Here is an 18,711-nt window from a genome sequence, read left to right as displayed (position 1 = left end):
GAGTGAGCCAGGCCACACACAACGATAGGAAGCAAATAAATTAATATATAAATGAAACCCCCGCTCCTTAGAGCAAATACATTTCCTATATGATGATGAGCCTGTTCCTGAGCTTCACCAACCCCACCCACCACGTTTTCCCATGGGGAATTGTGTTCTGCAGGAAGCCCATGCCATTCCCCACAACTATCTTTGTATTCCCTGACAATTATTTGTCCAGATTTTTCTTTTGACACCTCCCAGGGAGCATATTCTCTAACCTCCCAAGGTAGCCTGTTCCATTGCTGAACTACCTCTTAGACTTTGGAAGTGGACCCAAATGTTACTTATATTATATTGTGATTTTGATCAGTAAAGTCTCTTATACAGATTGGCTGAGCTGGGGTGATGGTAGAGAATATTCACAAACATTCTAACTTCTCAGTGAACAAAGAATGTTTGCAGTCCGATTTCTGTGAGGGAAGAAAATAGTGGTTGGTTGGGAGACAGCACTGGGACAGGCCAAAGTTAAGAGGTTATAGGAGTTAGGGGACCTAAAGGGCAAAAAACCCAGAAGCAAGGTGGTGGTACGGAGGATGTGGAAAAGCCACCATATTAAGAAACAGGAAGTGTAGTGAAAGTATGTTTAAGAACATGGGCGGCGGTGACCAATAAAGGAACTTCACATATTGAATGAGCCAACTAATAATTTTGGTTATATGCTTCTAATATTATATATTTTTCCCATCAATTAAACTTCATTCTCTACTGCCATAAGTAAATACAGTGGTACCTCGGGTTACAGACGCTACAGGTTACAGACGTTTCACGTTACAGACTCCGCTAACCCAGAAATAGTACCTTGGGTTAAGAACTTTGCTTCAGGATGAGAAGAGAAATTGTGTAGCGGCGCGGCAGCAGCTGGAGGCCCCATTAGCTAAAGTGGTACCTCAGGTTAAGAACAGTTTCAGGTTAAGAACGGACCTCCAGAATGAATTAAGTTATTAACCCGAGGTACCACTGTATGTAGGAAGGAATTATGAGGAGGAATAAAGAACCTTTTAATGAGGGTGAAAGAGGAGAGCGCAAAATATGGTCTGAAGCTCAACATCAAAAAAACAAAGATCATGGCAACTGGTCCCATCACCTCCTGGCAAATAGAAGGGGAAGAAATGGAGGCAGTGAGAGATTTTACTTTCTTGGGCTCCATGATCACTGCAGATGGTGACAGCAGCCATGAAATTAAAAGACGCCTGCTTCTTGGGAGAAAAGCAATGACAAATTTAGACAGCATCTTAAAAAGTAGAGACATCACCTTGCCAACAAAGGTCCGTATAGTAAAAGCTCTGGTTTTCCCAGTAGTGATATGGAAGTGAGAGCTGGACCATAAAGAAGGCTGATCGCCGAAGAATTGATGCTTTTGAATTATGGTGCTGAAGGAGACTCTTGAGAGTCCCATGGACTGCAAGAAGATCAAACCTCTCCATTCTGAAGGAAATCAGCCCTGAGTGCTCACTGGAAGGACAGATCGTGAAGCTGAGGCTCCAATACTTTGGCCACCTCATGAGAAAAGAAGACTCCCTGGAAAAGACCCTAATGTTGGGAAAGATGGAGGGCACAAGGAGAAGGGGACGACAGAGGACGAGATGGTTGGACAGTGTTCTCGAAGCTACCAGCATGAGTTTGAGCAGACTGCGGGAGGCAGTGGAAGACAGGAGTGCCTGGTGAGCTCTGGTCCAGGGGGTCACGAAGAGTCGGGCACGACTAAACGACTAAACAACAACAACAACACTGTATGTTAAGCAGTATTTAAAAACAACTCCTAAGCCATTTGGGCCCTGCATAGTGTATGAACCAAAGCATTCCTAACAGTCTCTGCAATCTCTCAGATCTGCCAAGGCTACTAACTTGGGCTACGAGGGCATAAAGCCTGGCAATTTCATTGGCTGTCCCATAACCCCTCCCTGCAAAACATATGGAAATTCGTGACACAGAAAATGCTATGGCTCACTGGTAGAGCATAAACTTTGCATGCAGAAGGTCCCAGGTTCAATCTCTGGGTAAGGCTGTGAAGGATTACCTGAAACTCTGCTGATCCTCTGCCTAGTCAATGGAACAATACTGAGCTAAATGGACCAATGCTGCAACTTGTTATGAGGTGGCTTAAGATGTTCTTAGGGACGCGGGTGGTGCTGTGGGTTAAACCACAGAGCCTAGGACTTGCCGATCAGAAGGTCGGCGGTTCGAATCCCCGCGATAGGTTGAGCTCCCGTTGCTCGGTCCCTGCTCCTGCCAACCTAGCAGTTCGAAAGCACGTCAAAGTGCAAGTAGATAAATAGGTACCGCTCTGGTGGGAAGGTAAACGGCGTTTCCATGCGCTGCTCTGGTTCGCCAGAAGCGGCTTAGTCATGCTGCCCACATGACCCAGAAGCTGTACACCGGCTCCCTCGGCCAATAAAGCGAGATGAGCACCGCAACCCCAGAGTCTGGACCTAATGGTCAGGGGTCCCTTTACCTTTACCTTTTAAGGTGCTCTTATTTATTTAGCTTGAACAGATCTTTTATCATGCATGGTTTTTAAAAATGGGATGGGCTTGAGAACCAGATGGTCAGGAAGACGCATGCCCTGACCAGCAATCATGGCCACCTTCAACCACCATGGCCAACTGTCAGGAAAGATGGGACTTGTCACCCAGCTACATCTGAAGCATCACGGGTTCCCCACCCCTGTTTTATACTGGTATCTCTTTAACCCAACCATATGTCTTATCTTTAGTCAATTGTCTGTGTGGTATTCCTGGCATGATTTGCTCCCTTAATAAATTTTCCTTAATTATTTGCATGGCTGTTTATCTGATGGGAGCATTATGCCTCCTGAGGGTAATTTGGTGCATTCAGACTTCAGACATAACAAGGCCTTATCAAGAATTGCAGACAGTACTCTGACACTAAATCAGAGGTGGAACTTGGAAACCCACAGAAATCTTCATAATATCCTACACAAGTCTCACCGTGATGGCTGGTCCATTAGGATGCGTGGAGAGCTGCTCCACCACGCTTATTCTGTCCTCAAGCAGCCCCCACCCTAGCAGCCTTCTTCCCTACAAGCTGTCAGGGGGTTGTGGCTCTGCCTGTCATTGGCTCAGGTTCCACCTACTGTCGATCTCCCTACCTTTCACCCTACAAATCCCAAGGGCATCACCCACCACTGCTCTCTGAAGTGGGCATTTGTCACCCATGCACAGCAGAACATCTCTTGCTTTGAGTCAGAGTACCAAAAGGTACAAACCTAGACAGCATCTTAAAAAGCAGAGGCATCACCTTGCCAACAAAGGTCCGTATAGTTAAAGCCATGGTTTTCCCAGAAGTGATGTATGGAAGTGAGAGCTGGACCATAAAGAAGGCTGATCGTCGAAGAATGGATGCTTTTGAATTATGGTGCTGGAGGAGACTCTTGAGAGTCCCGTGGACTGCAAGAAGATCAAACCTCTCCATTCTTAAGGAAATCAGCCCTGAGTGCTCACTGGAAGGACAGATCCTGAAGCTGAGACTCCAATACTTTGGCCACCTCATGAGGAGAGAAGACTCCCTGGAAAGGACCCTGATGTTGGGAAAGATGGAGGGCACAAGGAGAAGGGGATGACAGAAGACAAGATGGTTGGACAGTGTTCTCGAAGCTACCAGCATGAGTTTGACCAAACTGTGGGAGGCAGTGGAAGACAGGAGTGCCTGGCATGCTCTGGTCCATGGGGTCACGAAGAGGCGGACACAACTAAACAACTAAACAACACCACCACCACCACAAGGTGCAGCACATTTTAGAAGAAGTGTAAGCTCATGAGAACAAACATGTAATCTTGGGTTCATTTTCTTCTTGACTCAAAACCTGGTTCAGAATGTACACCAGGGAGGGATGCATGAGAAGACTCTGGCTGCTGTATCAGACTTGTGGCCCATCAGGTCCAGCACCCTTTCCTCGCACTGGCCAATCAGATGCCTATAGGAGTCAGGCAAGTAGAACTTGAATGCAACAGAACTCCTAGCAATTAGTATTCAGGGGCATATTGCCTCCAACAGCGGAGGTAGTATCATAAACCTTCATCCTTACCTCTGATTATCTATCTGATAGAAGTCCTTCCTGGATCTGGCTAAAATTACAGCTAAAAGCCACCTGTCAATACACCACCCCATTTTTTTTCTCCCTTCATAGGCCCAAGGCTATATTTTGCTGGTACACATCCTATTGATTTGGCTGTGAAGTCATGAAGGTACATGGGAAATTCCCTCACCCAGGCACCTTTTTTTCCTGGGGCATTGCAAAGATAGAGAATACATGTATTTTTAAAGGCTTTTATGCTTACACAGGAACAGATAGTTTGGTAATCAAAACTATTAAACCTTGGCAGGGCACCAAGCCGAGATGGAGATCATCCCAGAAAACAAAACCAAAAAAAAAAGAGTTAGAAGAGACTTGGAAGTCTTTCGCATGCATGTAATTTATGGAGAATGCTGGGAATGTGTGGGAGGGAGTGCCCAAAGGCGGGAAGGGAGTAATATGTTGCTTCCATCCAAAAAAAAAAAAAAAGAAGAGGGAGATCCAAGCTGTTGGGAAGTTGACTTCGCTTATGGCAAAAATATTGGGAACGTTGGAAACCAAATATTGACGCAAAGCTGCTTTTTAGGGTGAACTCAACTGAGGTAGTGAACTCAACTGGAATAAAGTGAAGAAAGGTTTTTCTTCAAAGGCATAAACCTTGTGGCTTCCATTGAAGTTGACCAAGTTAAAATAAGGAGATAAATCCTGTAGATGTAATGTTCACATAACATACTATCCCACTTCTTGTAGATCAGGGATATGGAATGTTACCTCTAGACATTGTTCCACTCCAACTCCCACCAGCCTCAGACAACACGGATAATGGTCAGGAATGATGAGCAGTGGTGTTCCAATATCTGGAGAGAACCAGGTTGCTCATCACTATTATAAGTGATTGCATGGGCCTCTGGAAAGTTCTACTAAATTGTGGAGGGTTCTCAGAAGTGGAGCTCTTCTCTTCTTTGTCTCAAAGCTGTGCCTTTTCTATGGTGACAATCCTGGTGAGAAATGCAGGACCCAAGATGGGGAGGTGGAGCTTTTCATGGGCCCGCAGGCCCATAACCAGGTGGGGGGAAACCCAAGGCATAACTGTAGAATGGAGTGAGGAACCTCAGGCTCACGAGCCAAATGTTGCCCCCAAGGCCTCTCTACCTGGCCCTTGGAACTCTCTATTATATGGACTGCCCAGATCTTACTAGATTTGCTTTTGGACAGAAAACACAATATTCAGAACCCAGATCTGCTTGCTCCACAGCACGCAGACATGCGATGTGCATGTACAAGAGAGAGAGGGAGTTTGCAGTCTGAGAGACAGAAAGGGGTTCACCCCCTCACACACTGCAAGCTCATGTGAGAGGTTTGTAGGGCTGTACTGATTAGCTCCAGACCCTTGCCAAGGCAATTTTGCAGACATCACCTTCCCATTGCACACACATTTTGGTTGTGTGTAGGGGGCATATGCATGTATGGTCCCTTCACAAATGCATGGTCAAATGTATGCATGTATGGTCAACAGGAGGCATGGGCACTAACCATTAGAAACCCAAGACACCTTCAATACATGAAGGTCAGAGGCAGTGTGCCTCTGAAAACCAGTTGCTGGGAACCACAATGAATGGGGAAGTCCTTTGCACTTGGGTCCTGTTTGTGGGCTTCCCATCGGAATCTGGTTGGCCGCTGTGAGGACAGGATACTGGGCTGGATGGGCCATTGGCTCTTATGCTGTTATGACAGTCCTTCATTTGAATATATTTGAAGAGTTGCGTGGTCCACGTCCAGTTTTAAGATAATGAACTGCTAGAAGGGGCAGGAGGGCCCTTGAAGTTGCCTATCAACAGTTAGCAGCAGGCAGGCAGGTCACCTGGTTACAGTCTTTTCAACTAGGATAAGATGTGTTGTATTTCTATTTCAGTTATAGAAATTGTTTGAAATATGCATGTGTGTGTGTGTGTGTGTGTGTGTGTGTGTGTATGCAAATGCAAATTTTGTACACACTCTTTGCACTTTTGGGAGGCTGCCCAACTTGAAATCAAGCAACCAAATGCATAAACAGCTTAAACAAAGGGGCTTAAAGAAGCAATAGGACACCAATCAGCCCTCTAGTTTTCTAAAACAGAAAAGGGAGCATAGTATAGTAGTGACTCAGTGAGTGGGGCCCAGGGAAATTAATCATGAGCATTTAGGGAAATGCATTCTCAAGGTGAGTACCAGCCTCATTCTCAGGTGGAATGTTGCCAACAAGTTAAAAGGCAGCTTATTTTTTGAAAGCGTTCTCTATTGGTTGATTTTATCTTCTTTAAGCTTGCTTTAAAGCAGTGATGATGTAATGTAGTTTTCTTACAGTTGGGGTTTTCTACTTTATATATGGCATTTTAGTTTATGATGGCTATAGTTGGGTGGTTTTATCATTTTAATTCTGTACAAATGGCAAAGAATGAGGCCTCAGGACACCTAAATAAATGAAATGCAAATATTGCTGATTGGCTGGTTAGGTGAACAGTAGTCAGATTCTGCGCAGCAGTCCTACAAGACCACTTGATATGGCTTATGAATACAATGCAATTTTAAAAATATTATATAAAATCGGTATTAAAAAAGCAGTTCCAAACACAGGTAGCAAAGAGTTCAGCGTCAGAAAAGAGCTGCTTTAAGTAAACAAAGGCATTCTATACTTTATGAACAGTCCTATATCTGGAATTTTGTTTGTGTGTCTAGTGGATTTTGCTTGTAAACTGATTATGTGAAAACCATAGGACTTGCTTTTAAAAATAATTAAAAAAAAAATATTTTTGAGAGTTACTTCTAGGAATGGGCGAATCTGCTAATATTTGTTTCTCTGGGTTTCTTATTTTTCCAGTCTTAAGTTCAGTTTGTGATTTCTTTTTTAATTCTCATGAAAATTCATCAACATTTTAGTAGAAATTTCTCCTAATATACAAGGTTTCTTGCATATAATTTTGCCTAATATACACATTTTTGCAAATCAATTCCCCCCAAATAATGCATTTTTCTATGTGATCTCCATGAATATATGCATTTTTATGCACATTTTACCCTAGTAACACATTTTTGTACACATTACTAGAAAACTGCCTTGCAAAACTCAAAGAAGTACAAATTTTCATGGTGTTTTGGAAAATGCAAATTAGAAAGGTTTAGCTTTAAATGCAAACGGAATCAAACGTTCCCCTCATTGCTAGTACATCCAAGGGATATTACTGGTATATTGCACACCAAGGTCAGCCTTGGTGCCTTGGTGTTGCATATTGTGACAAAGGCGGTTTCCCTGTAGCATTAGCTTTTAGCAGAGGTGGGGAACTTTTTTAAGCCTAAGAGCCACATTATCTTATGGACAACTCTCCAGCAGCTGCATGGGTGGGGCCAGAGGCAAAAGTGGGTGGAGCAACAGATGTGACTATTACCTTTATCCAGAAGCTACATCCCAGCCACAGAAAAGTCAGAGGTTCCTATACACCCCTCTCTCTATCCAGGCCAGCAAGAGGCATCATCCTAGTTCAAGGACACTTTCAGCTAGGCAAAAGCACTCAAGGAGAGCAAGGAGCAGGACAGGTGAGGAACGGGGATCTGGGAAGAAGGGTTGTTCCCTGTCCTGGTGGTGTTGCTTGCAGACAGCCCAAAGGGCTGGAAATAGAGGCTCAGGGGCCTGCATTTGACCTCTAGGCCCAGGGTTCCCCCAACCCAATCATAGCTGGCTTTGAAAGGGGAATAGATAAACTCTTTTGAAAGGATATGTGCTAAGTACGCTCTGGTGGGGCTCCTCCTCTGTCGGTGGGCCTTGTCAGGTTTCTCTGGCAAAGGCAGTGGGATCAGCAACACTGACACTGGAATTGTCCACAGTGCTCCAGAGTGGTGCTGCCACATTGGGAGCATTGTGCAAAATTTAAAATGGCACCTAAACGCTGCTGCTTGGAGACCAGGCCAAGCCCCAAATCTGCCGTGGACCCTACTAGGGTTGGGGGCTACAGCAAGCAACCCAGAAATTCCAGGTGCTGATGTTACCAGTCCAAAGCAAACTAGTTTCACAAGCCTAACTTCTCCTAGCCCGCCTACTGGGTCTGTAATACAGGTAGCTTGCTTGCAGATGATCTAGTACTAACATTACAAGAGCCAGAATCTAGTACCAAAAGGGTTTGCCTAGAATGTTGTTTTTGTTTCAAACATTGCAAATTATGGACAAGATGGACTGTTTCAAGAAGTGGCAGAAAGATATTTCTAGATTTGTCCGGCAGGGCAAGAAGCCCAGAATAAAATTTAAAATACTAACTGACGCAAAGGAAAGGGGTGGTTTTGCCCTGCCAGACTTTAAACTTTACTATGAATCAGCAGCATTCTGCTGGTTGAAAGACTGGCTGCTTCTTGAGAATACAGACATTTTGGATTCTGTTCCGGATGTCCACACATAAATGCAAAAACATGTAAAGCCAGGAACCTCCCAGAGCCGCCATCGTGCCAGGTGGAGGGATGCCTACTCAGGCTTGGGAGGGAGGTGCAAGGGCTCTGGCATGGTTCCAGAGCCTTCCCACCTCCTTCCCAAAGCCTGGTAAGCAGTTGCCTGGCTTTGGGGAGGAGACAGAAGCACTTTAGGACCCTGCCAGAGACCTTGCATCCCCTTTCCAAAGCCCAGGTCCTCACTTACTGGGTTTTGGGAAGGCCACAGCACTCACACTGCCTTTGTCCTTTGCAAAGCTGGGTAAGCCCACCATCATAGCTTGGGGTGGGGGTGTGAGGGAAGGAATAATTGAAGAATAAGTTTCCTCCACACGCCTTTTATTTATTTCCCCCCTAACACGGACAAAGCTGCAATCATGTACCGTATTTTTAGCACCATAGGGCGCACCGGACCATAGGGCGCACCTAGTTTTGGGAGGCGGAAAATAAGAAAAAATTATTCTGAACCCCAGAAGCCAGAACAGCAAGAGGGATCTGGCTTCTGGGATACCGTGTGGCTGTTCTGGCTTCTGGGGTAACCGCACCAAGCCTCTTCAGGGCAGTGGGATGAAGGCTCCCCCTGCCCAAAGAGGCTGCGCAGGGCTAAACAGAAGTCAGGACAGACGCGTCGCTGAAGGGGCACTGCGCCTTCTATCTCTCTGTGCAGCGCCCCTCCTTCACAGGAGAGGTGCTGCGCAGAGAGGGAGAAGGGGCAGCGCCCTTCAGCGAAGCAGGAGAAGGAACAGAAGAAGACCCTTCTGTTCCTCCTCCGGCTTCGCTGGACAGGCGCGTCGCTGCGAAGCAGGAGGAGGAACAGGAGACCCTTCTGTTCCTCCTCCGGCTTCCAGGACAGGGGCGACGTGGCAAAGCCAAGGAGCCTGCATTCGCTCCACAGGACACACACACATTTCCCCTTCATTTTTGGAGGGGAAAAGGTGCGTCCTATAGAGCGAAAAATACGGTAAGTAAAATAAGTAGAATCGTAGAGTTGGAAGAGACACTGAGGGCCAACCCCCTGCAGTGCAGGAATCTCAGCTAAAGTATCCATGACAGATGGCCAGCCAACTCTACTTAAAAACCACCAAGGAAAGAGAGGCCACAACCTTCCGAAGAAGACCTTTCCACTGTTGAACAGCTCTGTCAGAAAGTTTTTCCAGGTGCTTAGTGTAAGATGCAAGTTACCAGTACAGTCATACCTTGGACCCCAAACATCCTGGAACTCAGATGTTTTGGCTCCTGAACGCCGCAAACCCAGAAGGGGTTGTTCTGGGTTGCAAATGGTATTTTGGAACCCGTACGTCCAACAGAGCTTCCGCTGAAGCTTCCTGCAGCCAACCAGAAGCCACGATTTGGTTTTTGAACGTTTTGGAACTTCCAAGGTATGGAACTTCCAAAACGTTTTAGAACTTCCAAGGTATGACTGTACTTTTCAGGGCGCCTCCCTGTCTCCTCAACCTCCATCGCCACAGCCAAGCCTCTTCATAAAGTGCACCCCACAGATGTTCAGTTCACCCCCCCTCCCCAATTTCCTCAGAGCCTTGGAAGGAGCTCCTTTGGAGGCTTCATGAGAACTAAAGAAGAGCCTTGCTTGATCAAGTCAAAGGTCCATCTAGTCCAGCATCCTATTCTCAAAGTGGCCAAACAGATGCCCCAATGAGAAGCTCAAAAGCAGGATTTGGGTGCCACAGCTGCTCTCCCCACCTGCAGTCTTCGCAACTAATATATGGAAGCACATTGCCTTTGACTGTAGAGGTAGATCGTGGCTAGTAACCACGGACATCCTTTTCCTCTGTGAATTTGCCAAGGTGTGTGAAATGGTGTAGGCTGGCTTTTCTCTCGCTTCCTTTTGCGCTCCTCTGTTAGGAATGCTCTCTGTTCCCTCTAGGTAAGGATTCCTCCCCGTACTTCTGTTCACTGACAGCTGACTTTCCAGAAAGGCCTCGTCTCTCTCAAGTCGCGACCTGCTGCCTGTCTCTTCTGCAGCTACCAAGAACCACCCAGGCTGGCTGACAAAAACAAGCCCTGCCGTTCTCCCTCTCCCTCCTCTTATCTCAGCTGAGGCTCTTACATTTTTATATGGCAGCTAAATAACCCCTCATTTCCATTACAAGTGCGTCCTTTTCCTCCTGTTTATCTTCATCTCCAAGGCCAGCCTTTCTCTTGGCCCTGAGGCCCAGGACGCCTCAGGTAAGCTCACCAAAGCTAAAGAGGGTCAGGGCAGCTATTAGCCATTGATGGTGGTGTGTGGGGAGGGGAGGGTTAGACAGACAGACAGAGCCAAACCCTTTATCAGGCATAGGAAGCAATTCACAAGTCTCAGAGGCCCTTTCTCGCTCCCCTTCTCCTTCTCTGCATCAAAGCTGAACCCAGATTGCTTGCTCCAGAGATAGGAGTAGGGAAGAAATTTGGTTTGGCTTACATTTTCATGGAAACCTATGAAATTATTTGATCCAATCTAAGTTGTTGTGTCCATCTTTCATAACCACTCAGGGAAGGTAGGAGTGCAGAGCCTGGGCACGCAATAACTACAAAAATGCACATATCAAGATGCTTATATTAGTGAATATAATGTGTGAAAATGCACGATGTTAGGGGAAATTCCTTGCAAAAATGTGTAAATCAGGCAAAATTCCATACAAAATATGTGTATAGTAAAGATAAATTAGCACTAATATGCTGGTGAATTTTCCCGAGGACTTTATTTTCTTTAAGTAAATGCAAACTGATGTTGGACCACCCTGCGTTAAGGTATTCATTCATTCATTCATTCATTGGAGGTCATAGCTATTAAACAGGTTAGGTATTGGATTCAATTTGTACTGTAGAAAAGGGCTCAGTGAGTCTTAAACAATTATAACCTGGGATGGCTATAGGTTTTTAATGAATGGCCTCCAATATTAAAGGGGAGGTTAAGCTTAAGGGTCCACATCTGAGTGTGGCTTCTGATTGGACAATAGCCCAGAGCAGTAATTCATCCAGAGCTGCAACCAGCAGCACACTGGAAATAATTCTGGTTTCCAGTATTTCTAACTGGTACATTTAACTCCTGTGTATAATATTAATATAAATAAATAATTTCCGATTAATGTGGCTGATGAATTTTCTACTCCAACCTTCCAGTCTCCGAGCTATATTTGTGAAAGTAACCCCATTGTCCTTGGGTGACGGATACTGAGCATGATGTTAATTTTTTCCCCTGCAGCCACCAGAGAGTCAGCCTTCGTTCATGCTATCGCCTCTGCTGGTGTGGCTTTTGCAGTGACCAGATCCTGTGCGGAAGGATCGGCCACCATCTGTGGCTGTGACACACGGCACAAGGGTCCTCCAGGAGAAGGTTGGAAATGGGGAGGCTGCAGCGAGGATGTGGAGTTTGGGAGCATGGTGTCTCGGGAGTTTGCGGATGCACGAGAGAACAGGCCAGATGCTCGGTCGGCCATGAACAGACACAACAATGAAGCTGGAAGGACGGTAAGGAAAAACGTGGTTTTGTTCTATTCCCTCAGTGGTGACTGCAACACTATAATAATTTAGCAACTTGCTTCAGATATAAAAGCAGGCACCAAATTGCACAATCAGTGAATCCAGTTGATCCTGTTCTCCTTGACTGCACCATTTAAGGCTGCTAGGGGGCAATCGTCTGGCTGACGAACTTTTCCTCCATGGTCAAAGGAGGAGAGAAGGAAAAAAACAAGCAAGTTGCATAGTCACCTACAATCTCATTGTTCTCAGTATACTTCTACTCTACAACTAGCTAAGGTTTTACTGTCAAACATATTGGAAGCTGCCCCTTGTCCTCTAGCTCAGTATTGTCTACATTGGCAGCAGCTCTCAAGGATTTTAGACAAGTCTTCCCCAGCCCTATATGAAGATGCCAGGGACCTTCTGCATGCAAAGCACATGCTCTTCCAAATGTCAAAAAAGACATCTCCATGGTGGCAACTTCAACAGTAACAAGTAATGGTGGCAGGAACATTCAAATTGCTCTTTAGAGCAGAAAGGAGGAACCTCTGACCTGTGGGTCTAATTAGTCACATCCAGGAGTACATTATGTCCAAGCTACACCCACCTGCCTTACGCCTGATGTCATATGTGACATCAGGTGTAGGGGAGGTAAAAGCCTGGCGCAGCTGAAAGGAATTTTACCCCCAATCTGCCTGATTGAGCTTCATAATCTGACCTTGCACCTTAAAATCAGTTGGCAACTCTCAGGACATGGATATAACAAAAGTACTAAAGTGAGGGAAGATTTCTGGGTCCAGCAAATGCACGAATATTAGACTGTAAACTGGTACTGTGCCAGCATCCTAAAATGCTGAGATATTTGTTGTAGCCATTGGCAGAGCTGCGGCACACGCCTGACTTCCTGCCAGAAGTGTCGTTGCTGTTTACCAAGGAGGGAAAGGGGTGAGGTCGGTGCTGTGCAAATGCACCAGCGGAGCTAATCTGTCATTCCAGCTGTTGCATTTGCACCGCGGCAACCACGCTGCCACCTCTCTGCTCCCCCTCCATGTAAACCACAGAGACAGGAGGTTAGATAAGCAGAATTGCACCACCAACCACTACTGGATAACTGGGAACTGCCAACCCTCCAAAGTTTAAAAATGCCATATTGAATGTTTCCTCATACTACAAACTAATGTTGTCTCTCCTTCTTCTGCCTTCCTTGCCATTCTTCCCCCCCCCCTTTCCTTTTTCAGTCCATTATTGACCACATGCACCTCAAATGCAAGTGTCATGGATTGTCAGGCAGCTGTGAGGTAAAGACCTGTTGGTGGTCCCAGCCTGACTTCCGGGTTATTGGCGACTACCTCAAGGACAAATATGACAGCGCTTCAGAAATGGTGGTGGAGAAGCATAGGGAGTCCCGCGGCTGGGTGGAGACACTGCGGCCCAAATATAACTTCTTCAAAGCACCAACCGAGAGGGATTTGGTCTATTATGAGAACTCACCCAACTTCTGCGAGCCAAACCCTGAGACTGGCTCCTTTGGCACCCGCGACAGGATCTGCAACGTCACTTCCCATGGGATTGATGGTTGCGACCTCTTGTGCTGCGGGCGAGGACACAACACACGGACTGAGAAGAGGAAGGAGAAGTGCCATTGTATCTTCCATTGGTGCTGCTATGTCAGCTGTCAGGAGTGCATACGGGTCTATGATGTCCACACGTGCAAGTAAGATGGGATGGCCACGGAAAAAGAATCAAAGATTACTTTTTTCTATAGGAGAAAGCTGACTTCTTGAGATCCACATACACACACACTCGCAGAAGCTAGCATTGGTTGGCTAGAATAGGTATCATTTCTTCTCGACCATCACATCTGGATGTTAACCTTGCAATTCCTGACAAACCAAGATGCCAACCAAACAGCTGTTTTTGACCTTTTGCCCCACAGGTCTCTTTAACTAGTCAAGAACATCAAGCTGGATAGTGGATGGCGAGCAGGTTTCCAGAAGGTTCTGGAGTGCCTGCTCTTTCCTTTCAACTCACATGGCAAAACTCGTGCTATTAAGTGTCCTTTGAATGTTGTGCGTCTTCCTGAAACATGGCCTATTTGTGCATTATGAGCATGGAAGAAGCTTCTAGCGCAATGACTCTTAATGTTCCAGCCCAGCCTGTAGCTAAGTTTCTATGTATAGAATTAACAACAGGTGGTGTGTTGTTGTTTTTAAAGGCCCTCGTTCAACCTCTCACAGGAACTGGAGGAACTTGCAAATGACTCTTCACTCTGTGGAACTGCCAAACTTTGTAATATATTCAAATCCTGAACTGACTGATGATTCAGACAATGCTTCTACTATGGGAGAAGGAAACAGGAAGTGAGGTGGCACTTGTGTGTTATTCTTGTTAAACAATGTAATAGACAGCCCACGACTGTGGCATTATTTCATATGGTAAAAATCCCATACACACACACACACACACACACACACACACTGTTACATATATACATACATATGTATACCATCTCACAGTTTCAAGTGGGCACTGCTTATTAGACCACTTGTACTGGGTGGGATTTTACCATAGGAAATAATGTCACAGTGGTGGGCTGTCTACCGGGAATATAACATTGTAGCTTAAACAGTTGGCTCCCTCAGGATCAACAGCAGGCCTCTGAGGACAAAATGGCTGCCAGGCCTTACTGCAGTAGATTGTTAAATGACATTAAATCACAGTAATCAATAGGATAGGAAATTACACCCTTTCACCTTCATACCCTGGGTCTTCATCCAAGCCATGCAATATGAGAAGTGAAATGTTGAATGGGCATTCTTTGGAGCCATCATGAATGTTCAGGCAGGTTTCTGATCAATGAAACCATTTCAGCCAGAGTTTCGCAACTGATATGTGCAAATTGTCCTTTATCTAGACATACCCCCTCAAGCATAACCCCAGAATGGCGTATCTGCAGTTCCCACAAAATCAAAAACTTGGTAACTGACTCCTTTTTTATGTAGGTCATGTTTTCAGAAGAAAATCCTTCAAAGCTAACCTAGGGAGTTCGTACCATTTCAATTTTCCAGGGCAAAGATGCATATTTCCTCTTTTTTTCATCACATGACTATTTGTGTGATCAGACAGCTGAAATTTCAGACATTGCAAACACACACACACACACACACCCAGATGGTTCAATTTCCTCAGCAAATACCTAGATCTCGGAGGGGGCAGAAGTACCTGTCTTTCCCTGGCATACTCCCCAAGTTCCTAGTGTGCCCTGCATCACGCAAGCAAAAGATCTGGAAGCCCTTTCAAGATGGAATGATGTGTTGGCTGTGGAGATGTACTTGAGGGTGAATACAGATAGCCATTTACCTTAGCCTTACAAAGATGCCCAGAAAAACCCATTGAAAATATGCTGACTAGCCTTCCCACACATTTCTGGATTTCTCATGTGTGGCAGGGAGAGCCAACTTGGTGTCTCCAAATGTTATTAAACTCCCGCCCCTAGGAAACCCAGCCAGCTCCACCACTGAGCTACAGTTCATGTAAAGGGAGGCAGAGAAGGGGAGAGAAAGCATTATTGGGGAGGGTGTTGACACATCTTCTATAATCTCAACTACAGTGGTACCTCGGGTTACAGATACTTCAGGTTACAGACTCCGCCAACCCAGAAATAGTACCTCGGGTTAAGAACTTCGCTGCAGGGTGAAAACAGAAATCGTGCGGTGGTAGCGCAGTGGCAGTGGGAGGCCCTATTAGCTAAAGTGGTACCTCAGGTTAAGAACAGTTTCAGGTTAAGAACGAACCTCCAGAACAAATTAAGTTCTTAACTGTAATGGTTTGATATAAGTCAGGGATGGGGGATATGACAAGTTGAATCCAGTCAAAAATGCAACTATGACAAAGTTAAGCACACACTTAATTCTCTCCTGCTGAAATAAGACTTTACAAGTTTCTCAGTGTCAGAAGGATTGTGCCCCAATACAAGTGTAGATATATGCTGGACTGTGCGCTAAATAGGCATAGATCTTTTCAGTGCCCTCGACAGACTTGAAATGAATTTTCTGTGCTCTTCCAGTGATCACAGATAGTTTAAATGGTAGAGAGCTTATGAATCCCTCTGTATTCACCCCAGGGCAGAAACACAGCTGCAATCATAGCGGAAATATGATATGTCGAGTCTCAAAATGAATGAGGTCCTCTTCTGTGAGGTTGTTTCTTTTGATTAGACACCTCTCTCCCTCTCATTCCAGCGTCCCAGGAGGCTTTCAAAGGACCCTGGAGAAGGCTCAACAGCCCTGCTGAGAAACATTTAAAAATCCTTTTGTTTCCATTTTTCCAGAATTCTCAGCTCTATTTATTCGTATTTATTTGTGATTGTGACTGACCTCTTGGAATCATCTCTCACGGTTACAAATGGCCTTTCCCAGTCAGTAGCTCCTCATTCTTTAGCTGGAAAGACATCTCAGGGTGAATATGAGGAGCCTTAATGTAGCACCAACCTTGTGGGGCCCTTTGTAGGTCATGAGGAGCTCCCAGGAAACCCCTACCCTGTTCCCAGGCAACCATGGGCAGAACTACCTTGATTCTGCAACTTTATAAACCAAATCTCTTGTGCTTAGCAGCCACTCTAAGCCCACACAGTCGCAATCTATGACAGAGTAGCCAACACTGTGCCTTCCAAGTGTTGCAGATGCCCAACTCCCATCAGCTTCTTCCAGCATATTCAATAATCAAGGCAGAAGGGGTTTGCAGTCCACAACATCTGGACAGCACAAAGACCAGAAAACTGTGATTCTCCGGAAGCTATTTTTTGTTGCCCCACAAGAGAATGGCAAATGGTCAGGGATTATGGGGCAACAACACAGGTTCTCCATTTCTGACATGGACTGTCACAGACCTGGTTTAGATTGAGGGGGTAAAGCTGTATTGCAACTGCAAGGGTGGGGTGGGTCACAAAATGTCCTCTTCACATCTAGTTTGTATGCGTGTTGTGTGTATGCTGGTATGGGGTAATACTGTAGTCAAGTCTGAGGTGGTAGACCGAAAACAAAAAATGTCTGCCTGTGTGAGAATAATGAGGTCACAGTCTTAAGAATCTACCATTCTTAGTGACAGATTATATAGAATGCATGTAGGGTGTCTCCAGTCAGTATTTTGTGGGATGGATTCATGTCCATACCAGCAAATTTAGATTTTTACAATTAAAGGGGATTAAAGAGTTTTGTTGTCCTAGAGCTGAATCCACACCATACACCTCCCATCCCCCAAAAGGAATCATGGGAACTGTGGCTTGCTAAGGGCGCTGAGAATGGTAGCTCAGTGAAGGGTAAACTATAGCTCCCAGGTTTCTTTGGGGGAAGTCATGAGCTTGAAATGTGCAGTTAGGAAAGCAATGGTTAAATGCACTAAAAAGTGTGAGAGGAACAAATGACTAATGGGAAGACACATGAACACCATACAAGTAAAGCAGGATGAATGGTCATTATCGTATAGCCTCCCTGCAAACAAATCAGAATCAACACTCAATAAAGACCAGATAAAAATCTAACTTCCTCATGAAGTTTGTGCGAGCAAATCAAGATGAATGGAGGAGTGCTGGCTATTTTGTTGCTGTAAATTAGCAGCCACAATGGACGAGGAATGGGACCATGGTGAACGGAACAGCGGGGTTTAACACTTTCTCCATGTACTGTAATCCTGAAACCCACCCACCACATATATATATATATATATATACATACTGTATATCTTGAAATTGGAGCCGGGAAATGGCGCCCCCATCTGGAATCTGTGGCCACTAGCAGCTGCTTCACATTGCTTCATGACTGGCCCAACTCTGAACATCTTATCAGTTGCCCCTATTTCCTGCTCACCCTTTATAATGAACCCATGTATTATCAAAAACAAAGCAAACCCTGAAATTCCAAAGCTATTGTACAAAAGAAGAGTCGCCACCTTTCTCTCTCTATCTTCCTCCCCCCTTTGGTATTTTGTTAAGTCTGATGGGTTTTTTATGATTATTTATTTTATGAATAAATGTATATATTAGTAAGAGTATATATTTGCAGAAATAACTCCTTGGGAACAGTGTTGTCAATCTGCTACTTCTCTTGTCATCTAAGTAAGGAGCGATCTAGTAGATCACATGAAACTCAGCCTGAACAGGGCCTGCTACTATCTCCCTGTGTTTAGAAATATCCTGCACACACTCTGGAGATTCTTGTACAATGCTGTTGAAAATGGGATGGGCCACCCTTTCCTCAAGTGGATCCCTTCCATTTGTGTGTTGCAGTCTGCAGAGTCCTGGATCGTGGCCCCTTGTCTTTTTATCCTCTTTTTTACGGACAACCTGCTAGCAATGTCTTGTATTTTTTTTTTTTTACCAGTTATGTTTCATAGATGTGTTTAACTTTATAATGAAAATTAAAAAATATGCATTAATTTTAATTTTGTTGCCTTAAAAGTTATTGTATTGGGGGGGGGGACCAAGGAGTTGTATTGTTTTAAAAGGCCAAACTATACACTTGGTGTTTATCATTTAACTTTGCCTCGAGTGCCAGTGTTGGGGCCCAGTTCACAACAGGACATTGCATATCCTCCAACATTTCTCTAATGAAAATAGAGATGTCCCCTCCAACATTCCTCCAATGAAAACAGGGATTTCCTACCACGCCCTTCGACATTTCTCCAATGAAAATAGGGACATCCTAAGGGAAAGCAGGACATTCCAGGAGCAA

General features: G+C 45.1%; 1 protein-coding gene across 1 annotated transcript in view; it reads left to right on the top strand.

Moving 5' to 3' along the window:
• The window catches only part of WNT3A (Wnt family member 3A), a 95,690-nt gene extending 77,269 nt beyond the window's left edge, over positions 1 to 18,421 (top strand). Inside the window, exons 3-4 of the mRNA XM_081882661.1 lie at positions 11,727 to 11,992; positions 13,222 to 18,421. Coding sequence (XP_081738787.1) covers positions 11,727 to 11,992; positions 13,222 to 13,701 — 746 coding nt within the window. The 3' untranslated portion in view covers positions 13,702 to 18,421. The remainder of the gene's footprint in view (positions 1 to 11,726; positions 11,993 to 13,221) is intronic.
• Positions 18,422 to 18,711: the final 290 nt, after the last annotated feature.

The sequence above is a fragment of the Podarcis melisellensis genome (assembly GCF_964234715.1).
Source record: "Podarcis melisellensis genome assembly, chromosome: 12".
In the NCBI taxonomy this organism is placed as follows: domain Eukaryota; kingdom Metazoa; phylum Chordata; class Lepidosauria; order Squamata; family Lacertidae; genus Podarcis; species Podarcis melisellensis.
The sequence above is the reverse complement of the archived record's forward strand: the minus strand, read 5'-3'. Positions and strand labels throughout refer to the sequence as shown.